The 21,837-nt window shown below is 63.4% G+C and overlaps 3 protein-coding genes across 5 annotated transcripts in view; 2 read left to right on the plus strand and 1 right to left on the minus strand.

The window, feature by feature from the left end:
- The first annotated feature begins 226 nt into the window (after positions 1-226).
- On the plus strand, positions 227-4,231 carry TMEM250 (transmembrane protein 250). 3 transcript variants are annotated; one of them, XM_082639968.1, is made up of 2 exons: positions 227-630; positions 1,970-4,231. In XM_082639968.1, the coding sequence occupies exon 2, from the start codon at positions 2,051-2,053 to the stop codon at positions 2,468-2,470; it is 420 nt and encodes a 139-aa protein (XP_082496094.1). In that variant the 5' UTR covers positions 227-630; positions 1,970-2,050; the 3' UTR covers positions 2,471-4,231. The 3 variants fall into 3 exon arrangements, 2 of the variants coding, with proteins under 2 accessions (XP_082496094.1, XP_082496093.1); XM_082639967.1 differs by lacking the exon at positions 227-630 and adding an exon at positions 640-1,647; XR_014295668.1 differs by lacking the exon at positions 227-630 and having other exon boundaries at positions 1,975-2,550; positions 3,875-4,231.
- Positions 4,232-9,951: 5,720 nt separating this feature from the next.
- Positions 9,952-20,649, minus strand: LOC309803234 (uncharacterized protein; the record flags this gene model as incomplete). The annotated part of the gene is made up of 2 exons (XM_082619226.1): positions 9,952-10,038; positions 19,979-20,649. 2 exons carry the CDS (start codon positions 20,647-20,649, stop codon positions 10,014-10,016), a joined length of 696 nt encoding a protein of 231 aa, XP_082475352.1. The 3' UTR covers positions 9,952-10,013.
- Positions 20,622-21,837, plus strand: part of NACC2 (NACC family member 2) — a 72,253-nt gene continuing 71,037 nt past the window's right edge. The window contains exon 1 of the mRNA XM_082619193.1: positions 20,622-20,715. The gene's annotated coding sequence lies outside the window, so the exon portion shown is untranslated. The remainder of the gene's footprint in view (positions 20,716-21,837) is intronic.

Below are 21,837 nucleotides of genomic sequence, written 5' to 3' on the forward strand. Positions count from 1 at the left end.
GACTCGCCGGGCGGCAGACACGCAGGACCGCGGCCGATCTCGGGACCATTGGCAATCGCTCTCCCGGGGCCGGAAGAACAGCTGCGCCCTTAGGGCCCGCGCCTGCGCACTGCCAACCGCCTCGGGCGCAGCGGCGCTTGAGCAGAGGAGCTGCCCGGGGACTCCGCGGCGCAGGTCCGCTATCTGCGCCTGCGCAGGACGGGCCGAGGCGCCGGCGGCGTAGGCTGGGTGGTAGAGTCGGCTGGCAAAGTCAGGGGCCGCGCGCCGCGCCGCGCGCGCACGCCACGCACGCACGCACGCACGCACGTACGCCCAGGGGAAGCGCCAAGTTCCGGGCGCTCGGGGTTGGCACGGAGCTGGGGGAAGGGAGGCGCTCTCCGTGTCGGCTCGGGCGGAGGGGCGTGAGGGAAGTCCTACGGTGGCCGCAGAGGGACGGCGCTACGGCTCCCACGCTAGGCCAAACGCCGCCGGCCACCGGGCGCGGGAGCCCCTGGCCCTTCGGGGCGGCCCCGGGCGGGGACGCATGAGGGTCCGGGCCGCGCCGTCGGCACCATGCGGCCTCCCTGCTCCCGGAGCCCCGAGGGACAGGGGGCCGCGCGGCTCGGGACGCCGGCGCTGAGAGGGCACCCGGTGAGCGGGCGGGGGTGCCCGGACGGGGCGGGGGCGGCTCCCGGGGGCGCCATGGGTCGGCCCTGCCTCCGAGATCTGGGTCCCGGCACCCCCCAGAAGCGAGCGCGTGGGTGCCGCGCGGACGCCCCGGCCCCGACCTGGAAGCCCGTGGCGCAGATGCGTTGCCCGCGGCCAGGTGGCGATGGGAGGATGGCTAGCGGCCCGCCCGGGGTCGCGACTCCGCCGCGTGAAGGGACCACCGACGTCTGAGTGCCATTAGCTGCTGTCAGACCGTGTTCTGGCCGAAGCCTGCGGGAAGGCCTGGGCCTGTGGGCAGGGGAGGGTGGACGCCTCCGGCCAGAGCACCACGTGGGCGGCCGGAGAGGGAGCTAGCAGAATTTCCCCTGCAGGCCCTCAGGCTACAAGCCGTGCGATGGGTCGCAGATGCCCTCGGCAGTGCCTCCCCAGAGCCTGTAACCAACTTTGCTGCTCCGATTTTACACGTCCTGAAATTCCAGTTCTGTGTTTCCAGCCACGATTCAGGCAAGCTATAAATGGCAATTACCAGGCAAAACTAGAGAGCCACTCGCTGTTTCTCCTCTCCTGTGGTGGCCCAAGCCACCGGGCCCGCGCCCTGCGATACCACCACTGGCCCGGGGCCGTCCTCCTCTGCCAGGCACGGGCAGCACTTGAGCGGTACCGTTCCATTTGCCTAACCGCAGCACCCCTGCGAGCCCAGCGCTCGACATCCCCGTTGTGCAGAGCAGGGACGGTCTCAGGGTGAGGTGACCTGGCCAAGGTCACTCCTGGTGAACGACAGCACGAGGGTTCAGGCCCCGCAGGGGAGCCCAGAGCCCGGTGCCTGGTCCCCAGCACTTGGCCTGTCAAGTTGCTGAAGAGAACGGCCCCCGTCTGCCCTGCGGACACCCTCTCCCTCCTCCTGTCCTGTTGTGGTTGTCACTCGGGGACTTATTCGCCCTGGATAAAGCAGCCACAGAAGCGCAGGCAGGCGTGGGCATCCCGGATAAAAGCCGGACGGTGAGTCCAGTGAAGGGGACTCGCCGAGCCTGGGTGGGGGGGGGGTTCACCAGGGTTTCTGTCGGCCCTTCCTCGTGGGTTTTGGCATTGACTGCCGGGGGGCCTGCGGCCACTGTCTTGACCCTTCTTCCCGGTGTCGCTGGTGGAATTTTGGTTCCCACGTGATTGGGGCTCCCTTTGGAGTGTCCTCGGTAGCATTTATGAAGAGAGTAACCCCGGGGGATGTGAGCGGACCCCAAGTCCCAGACTCGGTCTCCCTGCGGCCCCGGGCTGGCTGATGTCCCGGCTGACCTGGCTGCTCTCCGTGTCGCTCTCCCTGCAGGCCCACGCCTCCCCCGGGACTCAGCCTCGGCCTCCCAGGCCCAGGCACCCGCGACACCTATGCTGACGGCCGCCCGGCCCGATGCCGGTCATGCCCATCCCCCGGCGGGTGCGCTCCTTCCAGGGCCCGCACACCACCTGCCTGCACGCCGCCTGCGGCCCGGCGCGCGCCTCCCGCCCGGCCCGCACCAAGTACAACAACTTCGACGTGTACGCCCGGGCACGCTGGCTCTGCGGCTTCATCCGCTTCCTGCTCTACTTCAGCTGCAGCCTCTTCACGGCCGCGCTGTGGGGCGCGCTGGCCGCCCTCTTCTGCCCGCAGTACGTGGGCGTGCGCGTCCTGCGGCGCTTCCGGCTCAAGCTGTCGGCGCTGCCGCTGCTGCTGGGCCGTCGGCGCGTGGACTTCCGCCTCCTCAACGAGCTGCCGGTCTACGGCATCCACGTGACCATGCTGCTGGTCGGGGGCCTGGGCTGGTGCTTCATGGTCTTCGTGGACATGTGAGGGCGCCGCGGGCTCTGCCGGGGACGCTTTCTGGTGGCCCGGCCGTGGGCGCACCTACAGCGGGCGCTTTTCTCCACGCGGTAGGTCAGGGCCCCTTCTGCCCTGTGTCAGAGGCATAATCCACCCCCGGCGCCTGCATCTCTGGCTCCGGAAAGGGCTGAGACTTCTGTGAAGGGGACACTGGCGCCCTCCCTCCTGCTGGCCTTTGCTCGAACCCTTGCTGTGCGTGGTTTCGGTGCCTTGTCCCCTGCGCCACCTGCTTGTGGTTCCAGCCTGCACTTTCCAAGCTATTCCCGGGGCGGGGCGGGGTATGGGTCCAGTCTGTACTTGGCGAGTCTGTGTCCCTGTCCCCTCTCCGGGGCAGTGGTGTCACCGGCGGTGTGGGAGGTTCCCGGGAGGGGTGTACTACCCAGGTGCGGATCTGGAGGGGAGACCCTCCTGGCCGCACAGCCCCCTCTAGCGCACGGCCGGCCCCTGCCCCGGCCTTGGGGAAGCGTCAGGCTCCACCAGCTGGTGCGCCACACTGCCACTGAGCTCTTCACTCCGCCCCAGGCCGCCGAGTCCTCGCTCAGCCCGCGGACTCTCCTCCATTTGCTACCCTGCGAGGCGTGGGGGTCCTGAGTCCCAGGCCGGGCTTCAGTGGCACCTTGGTTTGCTTGGCAGCTCCTAGATGAGGGGCCAGCCCAGGGGAGTGCCGGGTCCAGGGCACGGCTCCCTTCCTCCTGGGCAGCTCTGTTGAGAATGTCAGCCAGATGTTGTCATATCTTCAAGTGTGGATTTCTGGGGAGGCAGCTCAGTTTCTTTCTGGCCTTGGGGGGCTTTCAGTCTCTTCCCCTCAGGGAACATCCAGGTTCGAGACGTGTCTGTAGGAAGAAACACCTCTTGGAATCTGGGTTGCACCAGGGCTGGACCTCCAAGTGAGGGGCTCGGCGGCCCCTTTGTCCCTGTCTCGGCGGTTGTTAGAGCAGCTGGGAGTACAAAGCAAAAATGAATGTGGGCCAGGAAAGAACCAGTGGTCCAGGGGGGCTTTCGGTTGCAGAGAGAACATACCAGAGGGCCAGCATTTTGCCCAGACCCCTCACCCTGGCCTCCATCAGATGGGGACAGGGTAGCCGCAGGCCTTGTGGGCAGGCGAGGGACACTCTGAATAATTCAGCTGGGACAACAGCCAGAGGCGGGACATAGGGCCCCATATTGAGGGTGACAGGGAGGCCGATGCTGCTTCACCCCAAATTGTCCCCACACCCGCAGGCACGGGCGGTAGCCCCTTCAACCCTACCTGGCCGGGTCCCCCAGTGGCCAGGGGGAGCTGTCGGGGCAGTTGAGTGCCACTGGAAAAAAAAGCCAAATCAGGTAAAGAAGGCAAAAAACACTTGGCTGTAAACTGTGCTCTTTAATTTGTAGCCAGCTTCTGTCAGACGATTGTCCACTCAAGGTCAGTGGACGGCTCCTCCGAGGGAATTGGGAGTCAGTCTGTCCCAGTTACCCAGACGGCAGGCAAGGAGCCGACCCACACGGACCCCACTTCTCGGCGCTGCAAAGGACGTTTCGCACCAAATCATGCTGTTTCCTAAAAGCTTTGTTTTGTGTTAGTTGACTCACGTTACTCTGAGGCCCCCTCTGAGGTGGGCACGTGTCCACGGGGCGGGGGCAGCAGGGGGGTCACGGTGGTGCGGACACAAAGCTGCTTGATGTCTTGAGTGCCTGTGAAATTCTTTATGAAATGGGCCACCTGCATTAAACTTATTTTTTTAACACGTTGATAGCGTGACTGTTTAAAGCTCGAAAAGTTTATACCTTTTTTAAAGGATATAACCAGCCCCAAATGCCACAGATGCCGTTTTTCACGAGTCAAATCCAAACCTTGAAAAGCAGCCATCTGCCATGCTGGAGAAGGAGTGTGACGGGCTGTAGGGCCACCCTGCCATGAGTCCAGGGGCCCCACCGCTGGAGCCTGTCCTGGGAACTTGGCTGGGGTGGCAGCGAGAATTTGTTGGCGCCGGCCAAGCGGGGCGCCTGGTGAGGTCCAGGAGGGCTGAGTTCAACCAACAGGCGAGTGTGTATCATCCTTATAAGGCAGATGATGCCCTTAAATGCCAGAATGGCAGTAGGATGGGAAGACACACACCCACAGGAGAAAAACTGGAAGGAAACCAAAGTTAGGAATTCTTGTTTAACCAAAAAGCAATTGGAAAAACGAGTGACAGGTTATTAGTTAGTATCTCTATTGTGTAAAGGCTTCCCTGGCTTCTGTGCAGGGGACGCTCACATTTCTCCCTTGCAAAGACTTCTTCCCACGTGGTGATGAGGGTGATACCCTTCCATGCAGCCAGTGTGGCCAGAAAATGTGGCCCCGGAAGAGGAGCTGGGGGTCCGTGACAGAGCGGCCTAGCTGCCATCTCTGGAATTCTGTGGAACTTGACGTTTCAGAAAAAAACAATCCGAGTCCTTTTGGGGTTTACCTGTGGTGGCAGAGTTGGTAAAATCCTCACAAAAGCCTTGGTCCCCGGAGCAGTAGCAGAGGACCCTTGGGAGGTGCAGTTTGCTGCACAAAGCCTGGCCGAGGATCGGGTGAGGATGCTGCTTCCCGGCCGGGAGACCACTCTCGGGCATGCTGGCTTCACTGGGAGCCGGTGGCAGTGGGCAGCACTGTCCCAGATTGGTCCTCTCACCACACTGGAGCCTCAGGTTTGCCCACCTTCGGCGGCGTCCACAGGCCTCCTGGCCTGGCCTCCCCTTGTTTTGCACAAGTTGGAGGGTTTTCTTCAGCGGGTCTCTAGACCAGCGTTGTCCAGCAGGACTTGTGTGTGGTGGGGATGCTGTCTGCACTGTCTGGTGCGGGGGCCACCAGCCCGTCCTCTGGGCTGAACGAACCCGATGTCCCCCTGGGGGGACAGCCACCATTTTCAAAGAGCACACGCTGAGCCGGCCGCCGCAGGAAGGCAGGGGCCGTGCGGGGTTTGCCGGCCAAGCCTCATTCCGCCCCGACTGTGCCCTAGTTACCAGTTTGGGCACCATCCAGAGAGAGGTCTCCTGGGCCCTCGGGGCACCGCAGCCCAAGGACCCTGGCAGCAGCACCGCTGCTGGAGGGGAGTCGTCACCTGGATGGTGGTGGTGACACCGGGCCTTGATTTTGGGAGTCGGGGAGGGTGGGGGAGGGCGGGCAGGCAGTGTGACCACAGAGAAGGGAGCTGGCCAGGGGAGGGGAGGAGCAGTGCCCCAGGGAGAGCTGGGGGTGGGGGGGCGGCGCTGGGAGCCTGGCGGCCTGGGGAAAGGATGGTCAGATCTGGGGGCGGCCAGCCCGGGCAGGAGAGCCTCTGAAGAGCAGCAGGTGTTCAAGACAGGAGGTCAAGGCTGGGGCAGAAGCCGGCAGCGGTGGGGTGGGGGCGGGGAGAAGGGGAGAGGGGCTTCCCTTGGACAAAGAACAGGGCCGCGTGGTGGCCTCCTTCGCACCGGGTGTTGGGGGCCTCGAGGTGGCCCGCCCGTGGGGCCGGCCCGGAGGGTGGGAGGGGCTGCCGGTGGGAGGTGAGCCAACGGTGGGAGGGAGCCAGTGGCAGGAAGGGGACTTTCTAGAAGCCACGTGGTTATCTGAGAAAGTCCAGGTGCTGCCCAGGCCCCGGGCGGGGTGGACGAGGTACCCTCGAAGACGCCCTCTTCGTCCCTGCAGCTGCTGCTGGCAGCCCCGGGAGGGGATGGTAGTCGGACCCCCGGGTGGTCCCACCTCCCCGACTGCCTGGGAGGACGACCCAGCGGGAGGGACGCAGCGCCCTGCACTGAGGGTGGCCAGGGCGGGCACAGCCCACCTCTGGACCAGAGCTTGACCCCCAGGGCCGCTGCGGAGGAAGGACCATCCACCGGGACTCGCCTGCGGATATTGATGTTCCCTGACCTTGAGAGGTCCCTGTCCGCTCTAGTGCCTGATTGGATGAGGGAGGATGGCAGGGCTTGGTGCTGACTCAGCGCTTCCTTCCCTCGGCACAGGCCGGTCCTCTCCCTTCTCCCTTTTTGGTGTTGTTTGGAAAAGGCCCTCTTCCGGGAAGGTCCTTCCTCTCATCCCCCGGGAGGCCTGGCTCCTGCAGGGGCTGCTTTCCAGAAAATCCCCGGCAGCCTGACAGCTCCCCAAAGATGGAGGGCCCACCCCCCCCACCCCCACCCCCCACCTCACCAGCATCCTTGCCCTGGAGGGGACGGGGCCACGCGGGAGCAGCTGATTCAGTGCTCGTGGGCCCGCCCCTCCCCCAGCCGCCGCCGCCGGGCAACGTGCCCAGGCAGGCTGGCAGCTGTGTCACACGGGGCCTCAGGCAGGGTTGCTGTGGCTCTCGCTGTGTGGCCCGCACAGCGCCCGGGGTGGGGGGTAGCAGACTGATGCTGGGAGGGCCTGTGTGGGCGGGCGGGCGGTGTGCCAGGCGACCCCGTATAGGCACATCCACGGTCCGATGCAGAAGAGGCCCACGGGAGGGTGCTCGGGCACGGCCACCACAGCCAGGAAGTCAGCTCGTCCTCCTAAGAGACGGCAAGTACACCAGCCTGGCCGTGTGCAGGCTCCCAGGAGCCCAGGTCGGGCAGAATTCCCCCACCTCTGGCTGGTCTAACAGTGGTCACCTGCCACCCTGACCCAGCTGACCCGGAGATGGGGAGGCGGACAGTCTGGCCCAGGGCCGGGCACAGCCAGGTGTGCAGGGAGTTCCCACATACAACCTGGGCCCTGCTGGTAGGAATGTTGCTGCCCACTCTGACCACCGGCTGCTCTTGTGAAGGGATTCACCCGACCAGAGAACGGGTTTCCGGGTCCTTCCAGTGTGTGCCAGCGCCCTCTCCCTGCCCCCGACCGTGCTGCCACCTTGGCTGGTGGCGCTGGGCCTCGCTCTGGTCCGGAGCACCCCTGTCCCTTCTGTCCCATGAGCCCAGGGGCCCTCTGGCCCCACCGCTCAGCTCTGACTCCTCCAGGCCTGGGCTGCTGCCCGGATGCCCGCCTGTGGAGTTTGCTTTGCAGAACCAAGAAGGCCTCTGCCGCCTGTGGGTGTGGGCAGCCCTTCGATGATAGAAATCTGGCTTTTAAGTGGGAATTCGTCATTTACCACAGCACGTGACATAATGGTAACACGAATTATTTGTACGTTTTTCAAACTGTACTGCCATGACCCTGTTTCTCCAGCTCCCTCAGTGCATAAAAGTGCCCCATGAACATGACTGTCCTCCTAATCCACACCCTGGGCTGACTCAGCCAGCGCTCGATACCCACCCGTGTCCCGAGCAGACAGGTCATCGAGGTGCACTTCGGAGCGGCTGCAGCCCTTTTTGACCCACCACCCTCCTCTTGCCATGCAGCTGGCCAGTGCGTGCCTGTGTGTGCATATGTACACGTGTACATGCCTGTGTGTGTCCTCAGTTTCAAGTCCTACCCTGTTCACCCAGGCTCTGAGCAGGGCAGGTGGACGGGTCCCGGCCCTGCCACCCTCTGCGCCCAGGGCTCCCTCTAGGTGCTGTTGGACAGCGCTGGGGGGCTCGGGCCGCTGGAAATGGGAGGCCCCTGATGGCCATTATCCACGTGCTCCTGCCCAGAAGACAGTGGGCTGTACTCAGCTGAGAGGCTAGTGTCCTGGCTCCGTTTGCCTTTCCTGCTTGGGGTCAGCTGGTCACTGTCGTCGGAGCCCATTCACATGGGGAGGGGCCTTGTGCCCTGCCCCTGGGGAGGGAGGGGTTGCTTCTCTCCACCACCAGCTCCTCCTGTGAGATAAGGGAGTCTGGACTCACAGCCCGGAGTGGACGGAGCTGCTGGACACGGCTCTTCCCAGAGGGGCGGGGAGAGGGCTCTGGGGAGTACAGCCCAAGGCCAGCATTTCCTCCCGGGGCGGGGGCTGCAGAAGAGGGCGCAGTGGGCTCTGATGTCCCCTGCGACCCAGACTGGCCTGTGGCCGAGCTCTCCTGGCTCCTTTCTCCAGGAAGGTGCCGGAAGCCAGGGGTGGGGACTGCAGGCCCTGCTGGGGGGTGCAGATTGGATGGCCCTGGTCTTGACCTCAGAGACACGTCCCGAGGGGACAGCCTGTAGAAGGACCTTCTCAAGGAGACCTGGCACTCTGCACACGGTGGTCGAACGAATGAGCGAGTGAGTGAATGGCGTTGTCCCGTCTCGGCCCTTTCGGGACAGAATATTGCAGACCTGGGGGCTCGTAGACAGCAAACATCTGTTCTCACACTTGTGGGGCTGGAAGTCCAAGGTCCTGGGTGGGCAGCGTCGATGTCTGATGAGGGCAGCTTCCCAGATCACAGACATCGTCCTCCCTGAGCCCTCACGTGGTGGAAGGGGCGACAGTCTCTGAGGCCTCTTTTGTAAGGTCACTACACTAACCCCGTTCTTGAGGGTGGGACCCTCATGACCTAGTCACCTCCCTAAGGGCTCACCTCCTAATACCGTCACCTGGGGACTAGGATTTAACATATGAACCTGGGGGACACACACACACTCAGACCATAGGTGCCCCCGCATCCCCAGGGATCGCATTCAGTAGGCCCTCTACTTTCTCAACGACGGTGTCCAGGGTCACTCAAGGCCTCTGTAAGCTGGGTCTCAGGGGCGGGATGTCTCCCTCCAGAAATGCCCACGGGCATGGGTGCTTGCATTTTGCTGAGTTATTCCTGGAAAGGTGGCCCCACTGTTTAGGACCTGGCCCCCGGAAGTCCTTCTGCTTGTCTCACCTGGGTGTTTCTAGCTGCAGCGGCTGAAGCCTTTCCCAAGTCCTGTCTGTATCCTGTCCTCCTCCCCGGGGAGCGTGTGCCCAGCTCTCACCTGCATCCTGTGGAGGCACTGACTGCCCCCCAAGCTGCCGTGCCCACCCTGGCATGACTCTGCGCCAGACCCTGCTGTCCCTCCTGGGAGGGGGTGAGTCACCGCAGCCGCCTGGCCCTCAGCCTTCTCGGGAGCAGGCAGCAGCAGCTGCTTAACAGCTGCACTAAATGTTAGAGGGAAATTTAGGACAAAAGAGGAAGAAGATTGGAGCGTCCAATTTAAACCGCGGGGAGGCATCCAGAAACCAAAATGGTGCTGCTCTAATTCACGTGCGGAGAGAGCCACGGGTTTGCAGCCTCCAACAAGAAACCAAAATACCCACCCAGTTTCCTTCTGTGCAAGGGATCCAAACTCGCCTGCCAAGGAGCCTCAGCTGGCCCGGGGCACCGCAAGCCCCTCACTCTGGCAGGTGCACCTGCCGTGCAGGCCAGGTTGAGGCCTGGAGGGGATGGGGAAGGGGCCAGAGGCCCTTGCGCAGACAGGTGGCCCACCCCCAGCTGCAGCTCCAGCCCAAGGCCACACGGGGTCTGGGAGGCGGTGCCTCACCCTAGCAGTCCCGGACTCCTGCACCCCAGCTATGGGTGCGCTCTTGGACGAGGCTCCCAGCTGGAGAAGACGGTCCAGTGGAAGCAGAGGCTGACCCCAGAGAAGGGCTTTCGGGGAGGAGTCTGGGGCCAGGTGAGCAAGCCTTAATCTCCAGAGTAGCCTTTGGCAACTTCCTGCCCCTAAATGAGGACCCCACCCTCAGTGGAACTGCTAGGCCCGGCTGCTGGGGGTTGATCTGTAAGAGAGGAAGAGGGCAGGAGGTGGGCCTCTGGATCGCCCTCCCCAACAGGGACCCAGCCCTGAGCTGCAGGCTTGACTTCACACCTGCTGGCTTTGTCCCCCCCACCCCACCCCCCACCGCTGTGCCCTGACTTAGCCACCAGGCTGGAGTGGGGTCTGTGTGCTGACACCGAGTCACTGCCAGGAAAACCCAGCATACCGGGTCCCTGCCAGGGGTGTTTACGAATCCCCGGTTCTCCGAAGCCAATCTGTGTCTCCATCACAGACCCATGCTGGAGCCACAAGTAGGACCTGAAAGGGGTGGGCATTCCTTCCTGGTCCGTAAAGGGAATTAACAGAAGGAAATGAACGTGCTCTGCCTGGGGTTTGGAAGGGCAGTGGATTATGTGATAAACGGTACTCAACCCAGTTAGTGCCTGCTCAGTCCTTCAGCTGTGAGTAAAATGCCCGGGGCAGGGGTCCCTCCCACTGTAGAGACTAAAGAGGAGGGAGCTTGGTAGGCTGTCAAGGAGAGAGGCACCATCTCCAGGTGTCGGCACCCCTGCAGCCTGCCTGGGGCCAGGCGACCCCCGCCCCAGGAGAAGCCAGTGGCTTGCTCAGGCGGGGGCAGGGGCGAGAGGAGCAGGGCAGGTCCCCACGGACACAGGGCGAGGTGGCCACGCCCTGCACCCTCAGCCTCCTCGCTCTTTGTGGCCGATACTCAGCCCGGCTCCTCCCTCCTGGCCCTTCCTGTGTTTTGTGGGTTTTTAAAATAAATTTATTTATTTATGGCTGCATTGGGTCTTCGTTGCCGCAAGCAGGCTTTCTCTAGGGCTCTAGGCGCGCAGGCTCAGTAGTTGTGACACACGGGCTTAGTTGCTCCACGGCATGTGGGATCTTCCTGCACCAGGGCTCAAACCCGTGTCCCCTGCATTGGCAGGCGGATTCTTAACCACTGCACCACCAGGGAAGCCTCCCCTTCCTGTGGTTCTGTAGGCACCTAGTTCTCTGGATCGGCTTTTCCTGCACAGAAGTGCCTATAGGGCTTCGTTCCCTGGACCCTGGCAGATCCACGGCCATGAGGCGGGAGCTCCCTGGCGAGGCTCGGGCTCCAGCGGCAATGGGACCAGGGACAGATGGGGACTTGGCTGTTAGCACAAAGCGCAGGCCTGAGCTAAGGCTGTATCTGGTGACCAAAAGACCTACCCGCCCCTCCCCCAGGCTGGACACCCGGCTCTGGCAGCCTGGATCTGAGCTACCGGGTCCTTGCCCGGAACTTCCCAGGGCAAAAGAAAGATGACACGGTGATGTCAATGGCCAGCAGGGACTGGGGCCGTGAAACTGAAGGGCAGGGCTGGATTCGGTCATCCCTGCCATCCCAAGCGCCCCGGGTACGGACAGTCAGTGCCTCAAAGTGCAGGGACCTCACCTCCATCCATCCTCCTGCCTGCTCAGGGCCACGCTTGTCGGTGACCTGCTGTGGGCCTTGGGCCATGGCTCCCCTCTCTGCCCTGATTCCCTGAGGGTCTGCGTGGGAGGGTCTCACTTGGGTTGGGCTCGGAGAGCAGAGGCCCCTGTGCATCCCTTCTCTGTGCCTACCCCTGAGCAGAGAGTGGGTCCCGGCCCCTCCGTGGGACCTGGGAAACAGGCGGGAGGCCTCAGCTCGTCCCTGAGCCAGACGGCAGGCGCGGCAGGCAGGGCGGAGCCGTGCTGGAGTGTCTCTCGGGCTCCCCACTGCCCACCAGGCCTTGGCCAGGCCCCACACCATCCCCAGAGGCCCAGAGCCAGCTTGGGCAGCACCGCCCCTCCACGCCCCTCTCCCAGGGTCAGGCCATGCCTGTGGTGGGCCCAGGAGCAGACAGAGCTGGAGGGGGCTCAGAGGGTGACTCGGTCATCACGGGGGCACTGCTGCTGGGCACTCGATTCCCAGAAGTGCAGGGCTCCGTGGGGAACCCCCCAGCCCAGGGCGAGGGATGAGCCCAGCCCACGGTGAGGTGTTAGGAGTTCAGTGAAGCCGCCACTTTGGGGGAAGATTCCCAGGGCCAGGGGATGGCCACGTGGACTTTATTTGTTACCCAAACCTCACGACCCCCTACCTAGCAGGTGAGGCTGCCCTTGGAGAGGCCCAGGAGGTGCCAGGCCCACTTGTAGCCAGGGGCACGGGAATGATGGTCCAGCGGGGTCAGAGGCCAACGGGGTCAACTGGACATGTCACCTCCTCCCCCCGCGGAGGCCCCAATTCACAGGGCCTGGGGCAGCATTCAGCCCCTTGAGTACCACCTTGGGGAGCGGGCTGGGTGAGAGCTGACCCCTGGGCACCCGGGGGTGAGTCCAGCCCCTGCCCTTCGGGGAAGGCTCTGCTCATGGCCGCGCCCTGTGGGCCTCCCCTCAGTTCCCTGTGCGGACCCCACCACCCCGGAGAAGGAATGATTTTTAGCCGCATGTGCCTCAGACCCCAGGCACTTGGTTTTCCTCACAGGACCAGACCGGGTTCCAGACCCCGGGGCCAGCGCTCTGGGCCGGCCTCACGTAGAAGTCCCGGGGCTGTCTCAAGTGCAGACCCCAGACTCTGTGTCTCTGCCTGGGGTCTGAGCTGCCAGAGCATCTCCCCGGCCCAGCCTCCCATCCATCCCCCGCGTACCCTGGGCGCACAGCTGGCAGGGCCCGTGAGTCCCAGGCAAGGGCTCGGGTCCTGCAGCAGGGAGGGCAGGCCAGGCCAGCCCCAGGACACTCCCCACAGACCCCGGCGTGGACAAGCGCACCTCCGACCCTAACGCGCACACCTGTCACCTGGGGCCCTGCACGCTGTGATTCGTGTATCGGGGCCTGGGGCGGAGGGCAGAGGGGAAGCCCAGCGAGTAGGGGACCCAGGACAGCAGCGTGGCTCAGGAAGCCACTAGAAGGTGTTTGGAGGAGGAGGGAGGGTCGGCCCTGTGGCCAGATGTCGAGAGGTCAGGGCAGACCATGTGACCACCGGTGACAGCGGGGCCTCCGTCCCCGAGCCTTTGACCCCCAGCTGAGCCTGGTCTGACTCCCCAGGGCCTCGACACAGGAGCAACAACTGCCACTTGTCATTTCCACGGGGGGCTTGAACCCCCAAACTGTTCTCCCACCTCCTCATCTGAGGAAATGGCCATCATGGGCCACCTTCCCAGCAACAGTCTGAGCGCTGCACCCCCGGTCCCTCGGTCCTTCTGGCTCCCCCTCCAGATCCAGTCCATGCCCCTCAGCCCTCCCTGGACCCCGGGAGAGGCCCCAGCGGGTCTAGCAGAACATTCTCCTTTGCCCAGCAGCCAGGAGACCTCTTCATCTGCAGGCGGGTCAGAACAAGGCAGAGTCCTGGCCCCGCCCCTCGCCACCTGGCCCCGCCCCCTCAGAGCCTGCTTCTGGTGATACCTGGATCCCTGCTCCCTCGGCCCTGCCCACCTGCCCCCGCCAGCACCCCCCTGCATCTACTTTCTGTCTCTGTGGATGTGACTCCTCTAGGGCTTCCTCTGAGTGGATCCTACAGGATCTGGCCTGCTGTGTTGGGCTCATTTCCCTCAGCACCATGCCCTCAAGGTTCATCCATGCTGCAGCCTGTATCAGAATTTCCTCCCCTTTTTAAGGCTGAACAATATTCCATCAAAAGTATCATATACACTACATTTTGTTCATCCCTTTGTGGACACCCAGGCTGTTTTCACATTTTGGCTGTTGTGAACAGGTGCACACATCTCTCGTAGACCCTGCTTTCAATGCTTCGGGGTGCACACCCAGGAGGGGGAATTGCCAGATCATACGGTAGCTCCATGTTTAATGTTTTGAAGAACGGCCCACGGTTCTCCACGGCAGCGGCACCGCTTAAATTTCCACCAGCCTTGCACCCTTGTCTCCCGACATACCCTCCCCAGCACTGGTTATCTTCTGGGTTTTTTGGTTTTGGGGTTTTTTCTAGCCATCCTAATGGATGAAGTAGTATCTCACTGTGTGCACGGCACTTTTCAGTCCGTGATATTTTGGGGTTTTTTAGCTGTCTGTCTCCCTGACTAGGACAGCAGCCCCAGGGGAGCAGCCCTGGCCCATCACGTTCTCCAGGGTCCCAGGGCTGACACAGAGCAGGACTTCCAGGAGGACCTGATGTCTGGAGACAGGTGTGCTCCCTGCTCGCCCCCCTGCAGCCTCAGGGAGAGCCTCGCCTGCAGCCCACCCAGGCTGCCGGAGCCTCCCTCTGAGCAAGTCCTGTCTCTTCTTCCTGACTAAACCATCTGCTCACAAGCGTAGCGGTTCAGCCATACGTAGGGCCGCAAGGAGGGGGCCCAGAACTGTGAGAGCCAGCTGGGGGGTCGGGATGACTTCCCCGAGGGCCCAGGTGAATTACCCGGGCCTGAAGGATGAACCAGCCGGAGTTCACTTGCCAACGCCAGAGCGGAGATGTCCCAGGCAGGGGAATTGCAGGTGCAAAGGCCCTGCGGCCACAGGCACAGGGGAGCAGCCAGTACAGTCAGGCAGCCTGGGTCCTGCGAAGGCCGTGTGCGTGGGCGGGGAGAGGACCAAGGCTGCGGAGTGGCCAGGTGAGACGCCACTGATCACAGAAGAGACACAAAGTGGGGGCCCGCCAGCCGTTCTCTCCACGACATCTACCCCCCTCCCCCCCCGCACTCTGTCCTTGGGCATCACCCTGGTCCCCAGCTCCCATGTCTGCAGTACAACCGGACTTTTCCATCGGATGCACAGAAGTTTAAGAACCACCCCCCCATGGGGTCCAGTTGCCACCCACAGGGGAACATGGGCTGGCTGGGGGCCTGGAGCCCTGGGAGTCTGTTCCCAGATTCACTGCAGGACAAGCTTGGTCCCAGTTCTGATGTAGGCGGATGCCCCCCAATGTAGGCTTTGCAGGCGATGACGGGCACCTGGCAGGCAGAGCCAGGTGCCGCTGGGCACTGCAGGCCACACCAGGCTTCAGAGTAAGCTCAGCAATGACACTGAAAAGTGCCAACAGTGCCCACGGGTGCCCACAGGTGCCCGCGGCCCAGCATGACCCCAGAGGGGAGTGGAGGGACACCTGGGGGGTGGAGGGGTGGCCCTTCCCCGGGGGTCTCACTGGTTCTCCAGAATAACTGCCAGAAAAATAGCAGTGGCAGTGGAGGTGGTGGCCAAGGGACCAGGGGGGTCTCTGGGCAGCCAGGGGTGCTTATCTCCAGGAGGCCAGGCTGCCAGCCGCTTTGTCGGAGGATCTGCGGGGAGGGGGGGCCCTTCAGACTCACAAGCCCCAGCCAACACCTCCCCAACGTCCTGCCCCTTGTGCTGGAATCTGCACACAACGTGCCCCTGCGGGCAAGTGGGATCTCCAGGCTCCGCCAGGAACAAAAGCAGAGACAGTTTCCTCGGGAGGGCAGCTGGGGCCTTCCTCGGAGAGGTGCCCAGCCTGACCGGCCTGTGCTGGGCTTTGGCTGGTGGGTAGCCTGGGCCCTGGGTGGCCGGGGAGGTCCGTGCCCGCTGTCCCGGCTTGTCATCGCCCTGAGAGGCTGTGATGGCGAGCAGCCCCATGCTCCCCTCCAAGCCTGGGTGGTCGGCACCTTGGGGTCCTGGCAGACTTCCTGGGGGACTCCTCAGGTCGGCCGAAGGGTTGGTATTAAAAGAGGGGGTGGCCTCGATGAACCCCGAGCCAGGGACGGGGTGGGCAGAAACCCAGCTAAACTGGAGGGCCTGACTTCTGCGGGTCTAGGGGAGGGGGGAGCCCTGCTCAAAGCCCAACCGCGAGTGGATGGCCTGGTTGGCACGGAGCAGTGTCCTAACAAAGAGGTGCTTTGTGGGCTGCTGGCGTGCGGCCACTAATGGGGTGGCCAGGGCCCCTCTCGGAGCCGGAAAGGGAGCCTCACCGCTTTCCTGACAGTCGCCTGGTCTGGGGTGGGGGTCTTTGCTGACTGTGCCTCAGCTGGGAACACAGATGCTCTGATGCTTGCAGGAAAACCCTCCACGAGCCCCTCCCGACCAAGGCCCAGGAAACCCCACCTGGGGGCAGCTTCCAAGGAGGGACTGGACCTGAAGTCAGGTATCCCCTCTGCCCCAGACCTAGAGGCTTCCCCTGAGAATGTAAACGCTGGCCATGCCACCCCAGGCTTTTCCGTGTCCTACTGGCAAAGGTCAAGCCAGAAGGCAGACAAGCCTCCCTTTGCTCTCTGGGCTGCCTGGGCCGAGGGGCTGTCTCGGCTGCTGGCTCTCACGCAGGGCAGCCGACAGGACCCTCGTGGGGAAGCGCTGCTTTCTTGCTCTGCCGGTTTTGATGCTGGAGTCTGTTCTCAGCCCCGCAGTCCTGGCCGAGGGTCTGACCCTGGGGTTCCCCGCCTGCTCCTTCCCCTCCTGCTGACCGGGCACCGTGGACACTCTGAGGAAGGGAAAGTGGCACCAAGAACTCAGGCAGGTGGGTGGGTGGTCCCGGCCCCTCGTCAGTGAACACACAGCACCCCTCAGGCTCTCACACTCTGCAGATGTCCGTGGGCCTCTTGTCTGTGCGTGGTACCCCCCAAGGCCAGGGCAGTGGACGAGACGGGGAGCCTGTGCCCAAAGGGGAGACGGGGGCTGTGAACGTCAGAGTGGATTAGTACCAGGGTTGGGTCAGGGAGAGCCGACTGGCAATGGCCCAACTGGCTCTTTCATATGGGAGGGTCAGGAAGGCCCACGGTCCAGGGACATCTGGGCAGAGACCCAAAAGAAGTGATAGGGTAAGCCTCAAAGACATTGGGGAAGAAGGTATAGGCAGTGGGAACAGCAGGTGCAAAGGCCCTGGGGCAGCAGGATGCCAGCACGTGGAGGACCCATGCAGAAGCCAGTGAGGCTAGAGCTGGAGAGCGACCAAGCGGGGGTGAGTGTAGGATGAGGAGCCAGGTCCCGGCCACTGTAAGGACTCGGGCTTGCGTTCTGAGTGAGAAGTGAGCTGGGGGCCACCGAGGGACCTGAGCAGGGGAAGGTCGTGATCTGACATGTTTAGAAGCATCTCTGTGCTGCCATGTGGTGACAGACCCAGGCAGGGGCAAGAGAGGGCAGACGGGGAGGCCAGTTATGGGGCTGTTGCAGTGACCTGAGAACGGGGGGGGGGCCGGAGCAGGAAGGTAGCAGCGGGGGCGGTAAGAAGGGGTAGGATTCCTGACACAGCCTTGCGGCAGAGCTGTCAGGACTGGGGTGTGAGAAGAGTGGGAAGGAGAATCCAAGGTTGGCTTGAGCTGCTGAAGGATGGAGCTCCCAGAAGGAAGAGCTGTCATTTGCTGAGGCGGAGGGCGTGGGGGGGGGAGCAGTTTTGGGGCACAGTCAGGGTCTGTTCAGCCATGTCACACTGAGACATCTATCAGCCACCCAAGTGGACAGGTCGGGGAAGCGCCTGGCTAAGTGAGACTTGGGCTTGGTGTGTTTGATGGGTCTTAATGCGTCTTCGAGATGAGCCTTGGGTGGAGGAAGCAAGCCTCTTCCCAGAACTGGTGAGGCCAACTGGGGCAGACCTGCCTGTCTGCATTCGATTTCAGGGATCCCTGCATCCCTGAAGACCACAGCCCCCAGGGTGGGAGCCCCGTGCTACATGGAGCCCAGGACAAGAGTAGAGTGAGCAGAGTCTGGGTGCATGGCGCAGTGGTCTCAGCTGACTGGTGTGGACACGGGGAGCCCGGAGGAGGAAGGCGTCCCTTCAGGTCCCTCCCTCCACAGGAGCCCGGCTCCATCCAGCCGCTGCTCCAACAGGCCTCCGCTGAGCACTCAGCCACCTGCAGGACTGCCGAAGCAGCACCTGGCCGGCTACCAAACACTTCCACTGTCCAGGGAAGGACAGACAGGTGACCAGGCTTTGCTCCCAAGTGCACCCAGAGCCCCCGCCCCTGAGACCCTGCTCATCAGTTTGTTTGCAGATTTACCTCTTGTGACTACCCTCTTTCCCCAGCCTGATGCTCTCTGGATAAAAGGGGGAAAATCAAGCTACAGGCCATGAAAGCTCAGGACCAGAGGCCAGGCCAGGCCTCCCTGAGCTGAGAAAACCCTCGCTGGCATCTCAGGGGGGTTGCGGTGCTGATCAGATCCCTCAAGAGGGGACTGGGGCCGCTGCCAGGCCTGTATTATCAGCCAGCCCAGGCTAATCGTTTGTAGCGTCTAAGAGTCCTAACGACCAACAGATGGAGGCATGGGGCTTCGCAGGACCACGCCCCACCCTGCCGGCTGGGGGCCCGGAATGAGGGACCCCCAACCCAGCTGCATTTTCTTCCTAAGCTGCATTTTTCTCATAAGTAAGATAGGAATAGAGAACCAACTTTATAGAACTGTTGTGAAGGGGCTTCCCTGGTGGTGCAGTGGTTGAGTGGCCTGCTAATGCAGGGGACACGGGTTCGAGCCCTGGTCTGGGAGGATCCCACATGCCACGGAGCAACTGGGCCCGTGAGCCACAACTACTGAGCCTGCGCATCTGGAGCCTGTGCTCCGCAACAAGAGAGGCCGCAATGGTGAGAGGCCCGCGCACCGCGATGAAGAGTGGCCCCCACTTGCCACAACTGGAGAAAGCCCGCGCACAGAGGCAAAGACCCAATACAGCAAAAATAAATAAATAAATCAATAAACTCCTACCCCCAACATCTAAAAAAAAAAAAGAACTGTTGTGTTAGATAACACGCAGAACATGTAGCCCAGGCCTGGATTTTAGTAGGTATTCAGCGGTAGCGTTGAAAATGTGCAAGTGTGGTTTACACGCACACACATGCACAGTGAAACTGCACCGAAGCCCCTTATTCTTGGGACGGGTTTCTGGTTATCTGTTGTCTTCTAAAAACTTATCAACACTTTCCAAATGTCCCTCATTAAAGAAGAAAGAATCTCTTTAATAGTTAGAAAATACACGTGAGGAAAACAACTGGAATGTGCAAATTTGTGACCAGCTCACCGGGCGAGTGTGTGTTCCCACCGGGAGCGTGTACAACAGCCAGCACCCCTGCCCATCTTCACCTCTAGACCCCATCCACACGGTAACCCCAGCCCTGGGCAGGGGAGGACCTTGGTGCCTAGTGGAGGGCTTCTTGAGTCCTGACCCCTTGCCTGGAAGCAGCCAGACGTTCTGCTCACAGGTGTTGTTTGCAGAAGCCCCGGTTTCCCAGGGCCCCGAGATCCTAAATACCGCTTAGTAGCTAGCTGCAATCCTGGGGCTGCTGAGCTGCCCTAGGCCAAGGAATGGCCTCCCTCCTGGCCCAGGGCCTCAGCTGGTCCCCAAGCTGAGCGGGTGGCAGTTACCTGTCACTCTCTCCGTGCACCTCTTGGGCTGGGACCACACGCCAATCCACGTGACTGTGCCGGCAACCGGTAGAGGCCCCTCAGGACAGTCAGACTGCCCTGCAGGCTGGGGCATGCGCTGGGCTGGGGGGGGGGGTGGGACCTGGGACAAGCTTAGATCTAAGTGGGGTTCTGGGGGTGTGCTCAGAGAGTCTTCGAGGGTTCATACCCATCGCCCAGAGGGCAAGGCAGGAGTGAGCTGGTGGGGGGAAGCTTTCTGTGCAGACCCTCAAGTTGGGGGTCAGGGGTCAGTCCACGACCAAGGTCAAGGACCTACCATGAGACTGGGGACAGAAGTACTTAGACCGGGCTTCTGACCACTGTCCTAGGAGTGACCTTGGTCAACTGTCCTGCAGGGCTTTAGCCCCAGCCTCTGACCCCCAAGGGGCTCAGAATATGCTCAGCGGGGGTGGAAGTGGGGGTGGGCATCTTGCTCTTCACATCAACCCCGTCCTCCTGGTGACGCTACGCTCAGGACCGCTGTCCTGGTGCCACCCCCCATTTTCCTGCCCGGACCCTGTAGGGGTGAGGGAGCCAGGAGGTCTCTAGTCTTGGAGGACCACTGCAGCCTGTCCTGACTCCAGGCCTCAGGTTAGGGTGGGGCGACTGAGGGGGACTTCTGTGGGTCCTTTCCGGTTTGTGGCTGATTTTATTTCTGCGCACTTGTTTTAAAACCTCACCTCTGTCCACAGGAGGGTGACCTCGAGCAAACCGGGAGCCGCGGGGGGTGGCAGTCACTAACGGCCAGTGAGCCCAGACCACGCCGGGCCTGAAAGCAGACCCCGCCGCGTCTACGCAGCTCGCAGTTACCGGGATCCGCGCAGGAGGCGCCGGCGACGCGCGGTTCGCCCAAGGGCGCTCCCACGTCCCCGCTTTCCGGCCTCCGGAGCGTCGGTGCAGCCGAGGCCGCGCACCCGCTCCTGCCGGCGGCCCCACTTGGCCCAGCATCCCGGAGGCTGTCCCGTGCAAGCGAGGCCGCCGCTGGGAGGGGGCGCCCCAGGACCGGGGGCTCCACGCCTCGAGAGGGTGTGGGTCGGCGCCCCTGCCCTTCCCGCGTCCGGCCCCGGCTCAGTGCCCGGCGCAGAGTCGAACGCCAGGAGTTTGCGGAGGGGGCGCACGGAGGAGTCGCGGAGCGGCCGCCCCCCACCCGCCCCGGACCCCCAGGGCCGGGGATCCCCCCGCCCCTGCCCCTCCCAGGGCGCCCACCTGGCGGCGGGGCGGCGCGCCCCAGGGCGGCGAGTGCGCGCGCGCGGCCGGCGCGCTGTCCCTTTAAACGGCCCGCGGCGCCTCCCCCGCGCGCCCCGCCCGCCGCGGTGCGGCCCGGTGCTGGGCGCGGCCGGAGAAAGTCCATGTGAGCCGGAGCGCCGGGCCGCCGGAGCACTTCCTGCTGCAGGCCGGACCGGGCCGGCGCCCGCAGGTACCCCAACTTCGCGCCGCCCGCGGGTCCCACCGCCGCACTTCCCGCGAACTCCGCGGCGCGCCCGCCCTCGCCTGCCGCAGTGCCCAAGTTCGCGCCGCGCGCCGCCCGCGGAGCTGGCCGGCGGCGTCCGGGCCTGGGGAGGCGCTCGCCCGGGCCGGGCCGCGCCCCGCCCCGCCGAGCGGGCACCCGGGCTCCGAGCGTCTCCTCTCCTGCCGGGTTTCTCGGGGCGCTCGGGACACTCGGTCTCCTCCGACCGGACAGACGGAGCCCAGCCCTCTGGGGTGGGGAACCCGCGCGGGCTCGGCCTGGGGACACGGCCCCGGGGACACGCCCCTCCCTCCCGGGCCGTCCGAGGGAGGGACCTGTTGGGCACCCAGCCATGTGTCCCCTGGCTGTATGTTCTAGCTGAGCCTGTCCTGTGTGGTGGGGGGCTGGGCGGGGGGAGAGCCCCCTGCGTGGGCTGGCCATCTGGTAGAGCTGGTCTTCTGAGCACCCTGCACGCACACCCCTGTACCCGTCTGGTCTGGTCCGGTCCGGGTCTCTCTCCAGGTCTCCCCTTCCCATCCCCCCACCTTCTCCTCCGCTTCCCTCTTGAGCTCTAGACCCCTCTCCCCTCGCTCCCCCCCAGTTTGCCCTGATGACAAAGGATGCGGTTCTCCTGGTCTCAGCACAGGTGCTTCTCAGCACTCCGTGCGGGTTGTCGTCTAAACCCCCCACAGACCCCAGGAGAGGTATCTTCAAGTGTTGGCTCCATTTTAGAGATGAGGAAACAAGGAGTTAGGTGAAGGATCAAAGCAGCGGACACTGCCATCCCCCTTCCAACAAACCCCCTTCCCCTTCTCCCTGTGGCCCTCTGTGGTGTCCACCCCTCCCAGGAGGCCGTTGGCATTCTCCCGTGGGACAAGCCACCGTTTGTTGGTACCTTGGCTGGAGCCTGAGTGAAGGAGATGGGAGGGGCGAGACCCAGGGTGGTTGGCCCCCTGCTGTTTCGGTGAGCTGGCTGGAAGGGGCACAGCCGTAGAACAGGATATCCCTCGTGCCCTCTCGGTGGCAGAGATCGGTTCTCGGTGGTCACACCCAGGCGGGGTGGGCGCCGGACGCGGTGTCTGAAAGCGCGCT

Source organism: Mesoplodon mirus, assembly GCF_964341445.2.
Source record: "Mesoplodon mirus genome assembly, chromosome: 1".
NCBI classification, from domain to species: Eukaryota; Metazoa; Chordata; class Mammalia; order Artiodactyla; family Ziphiidae; genus Mesoplodon; species Mesoplodon mirus.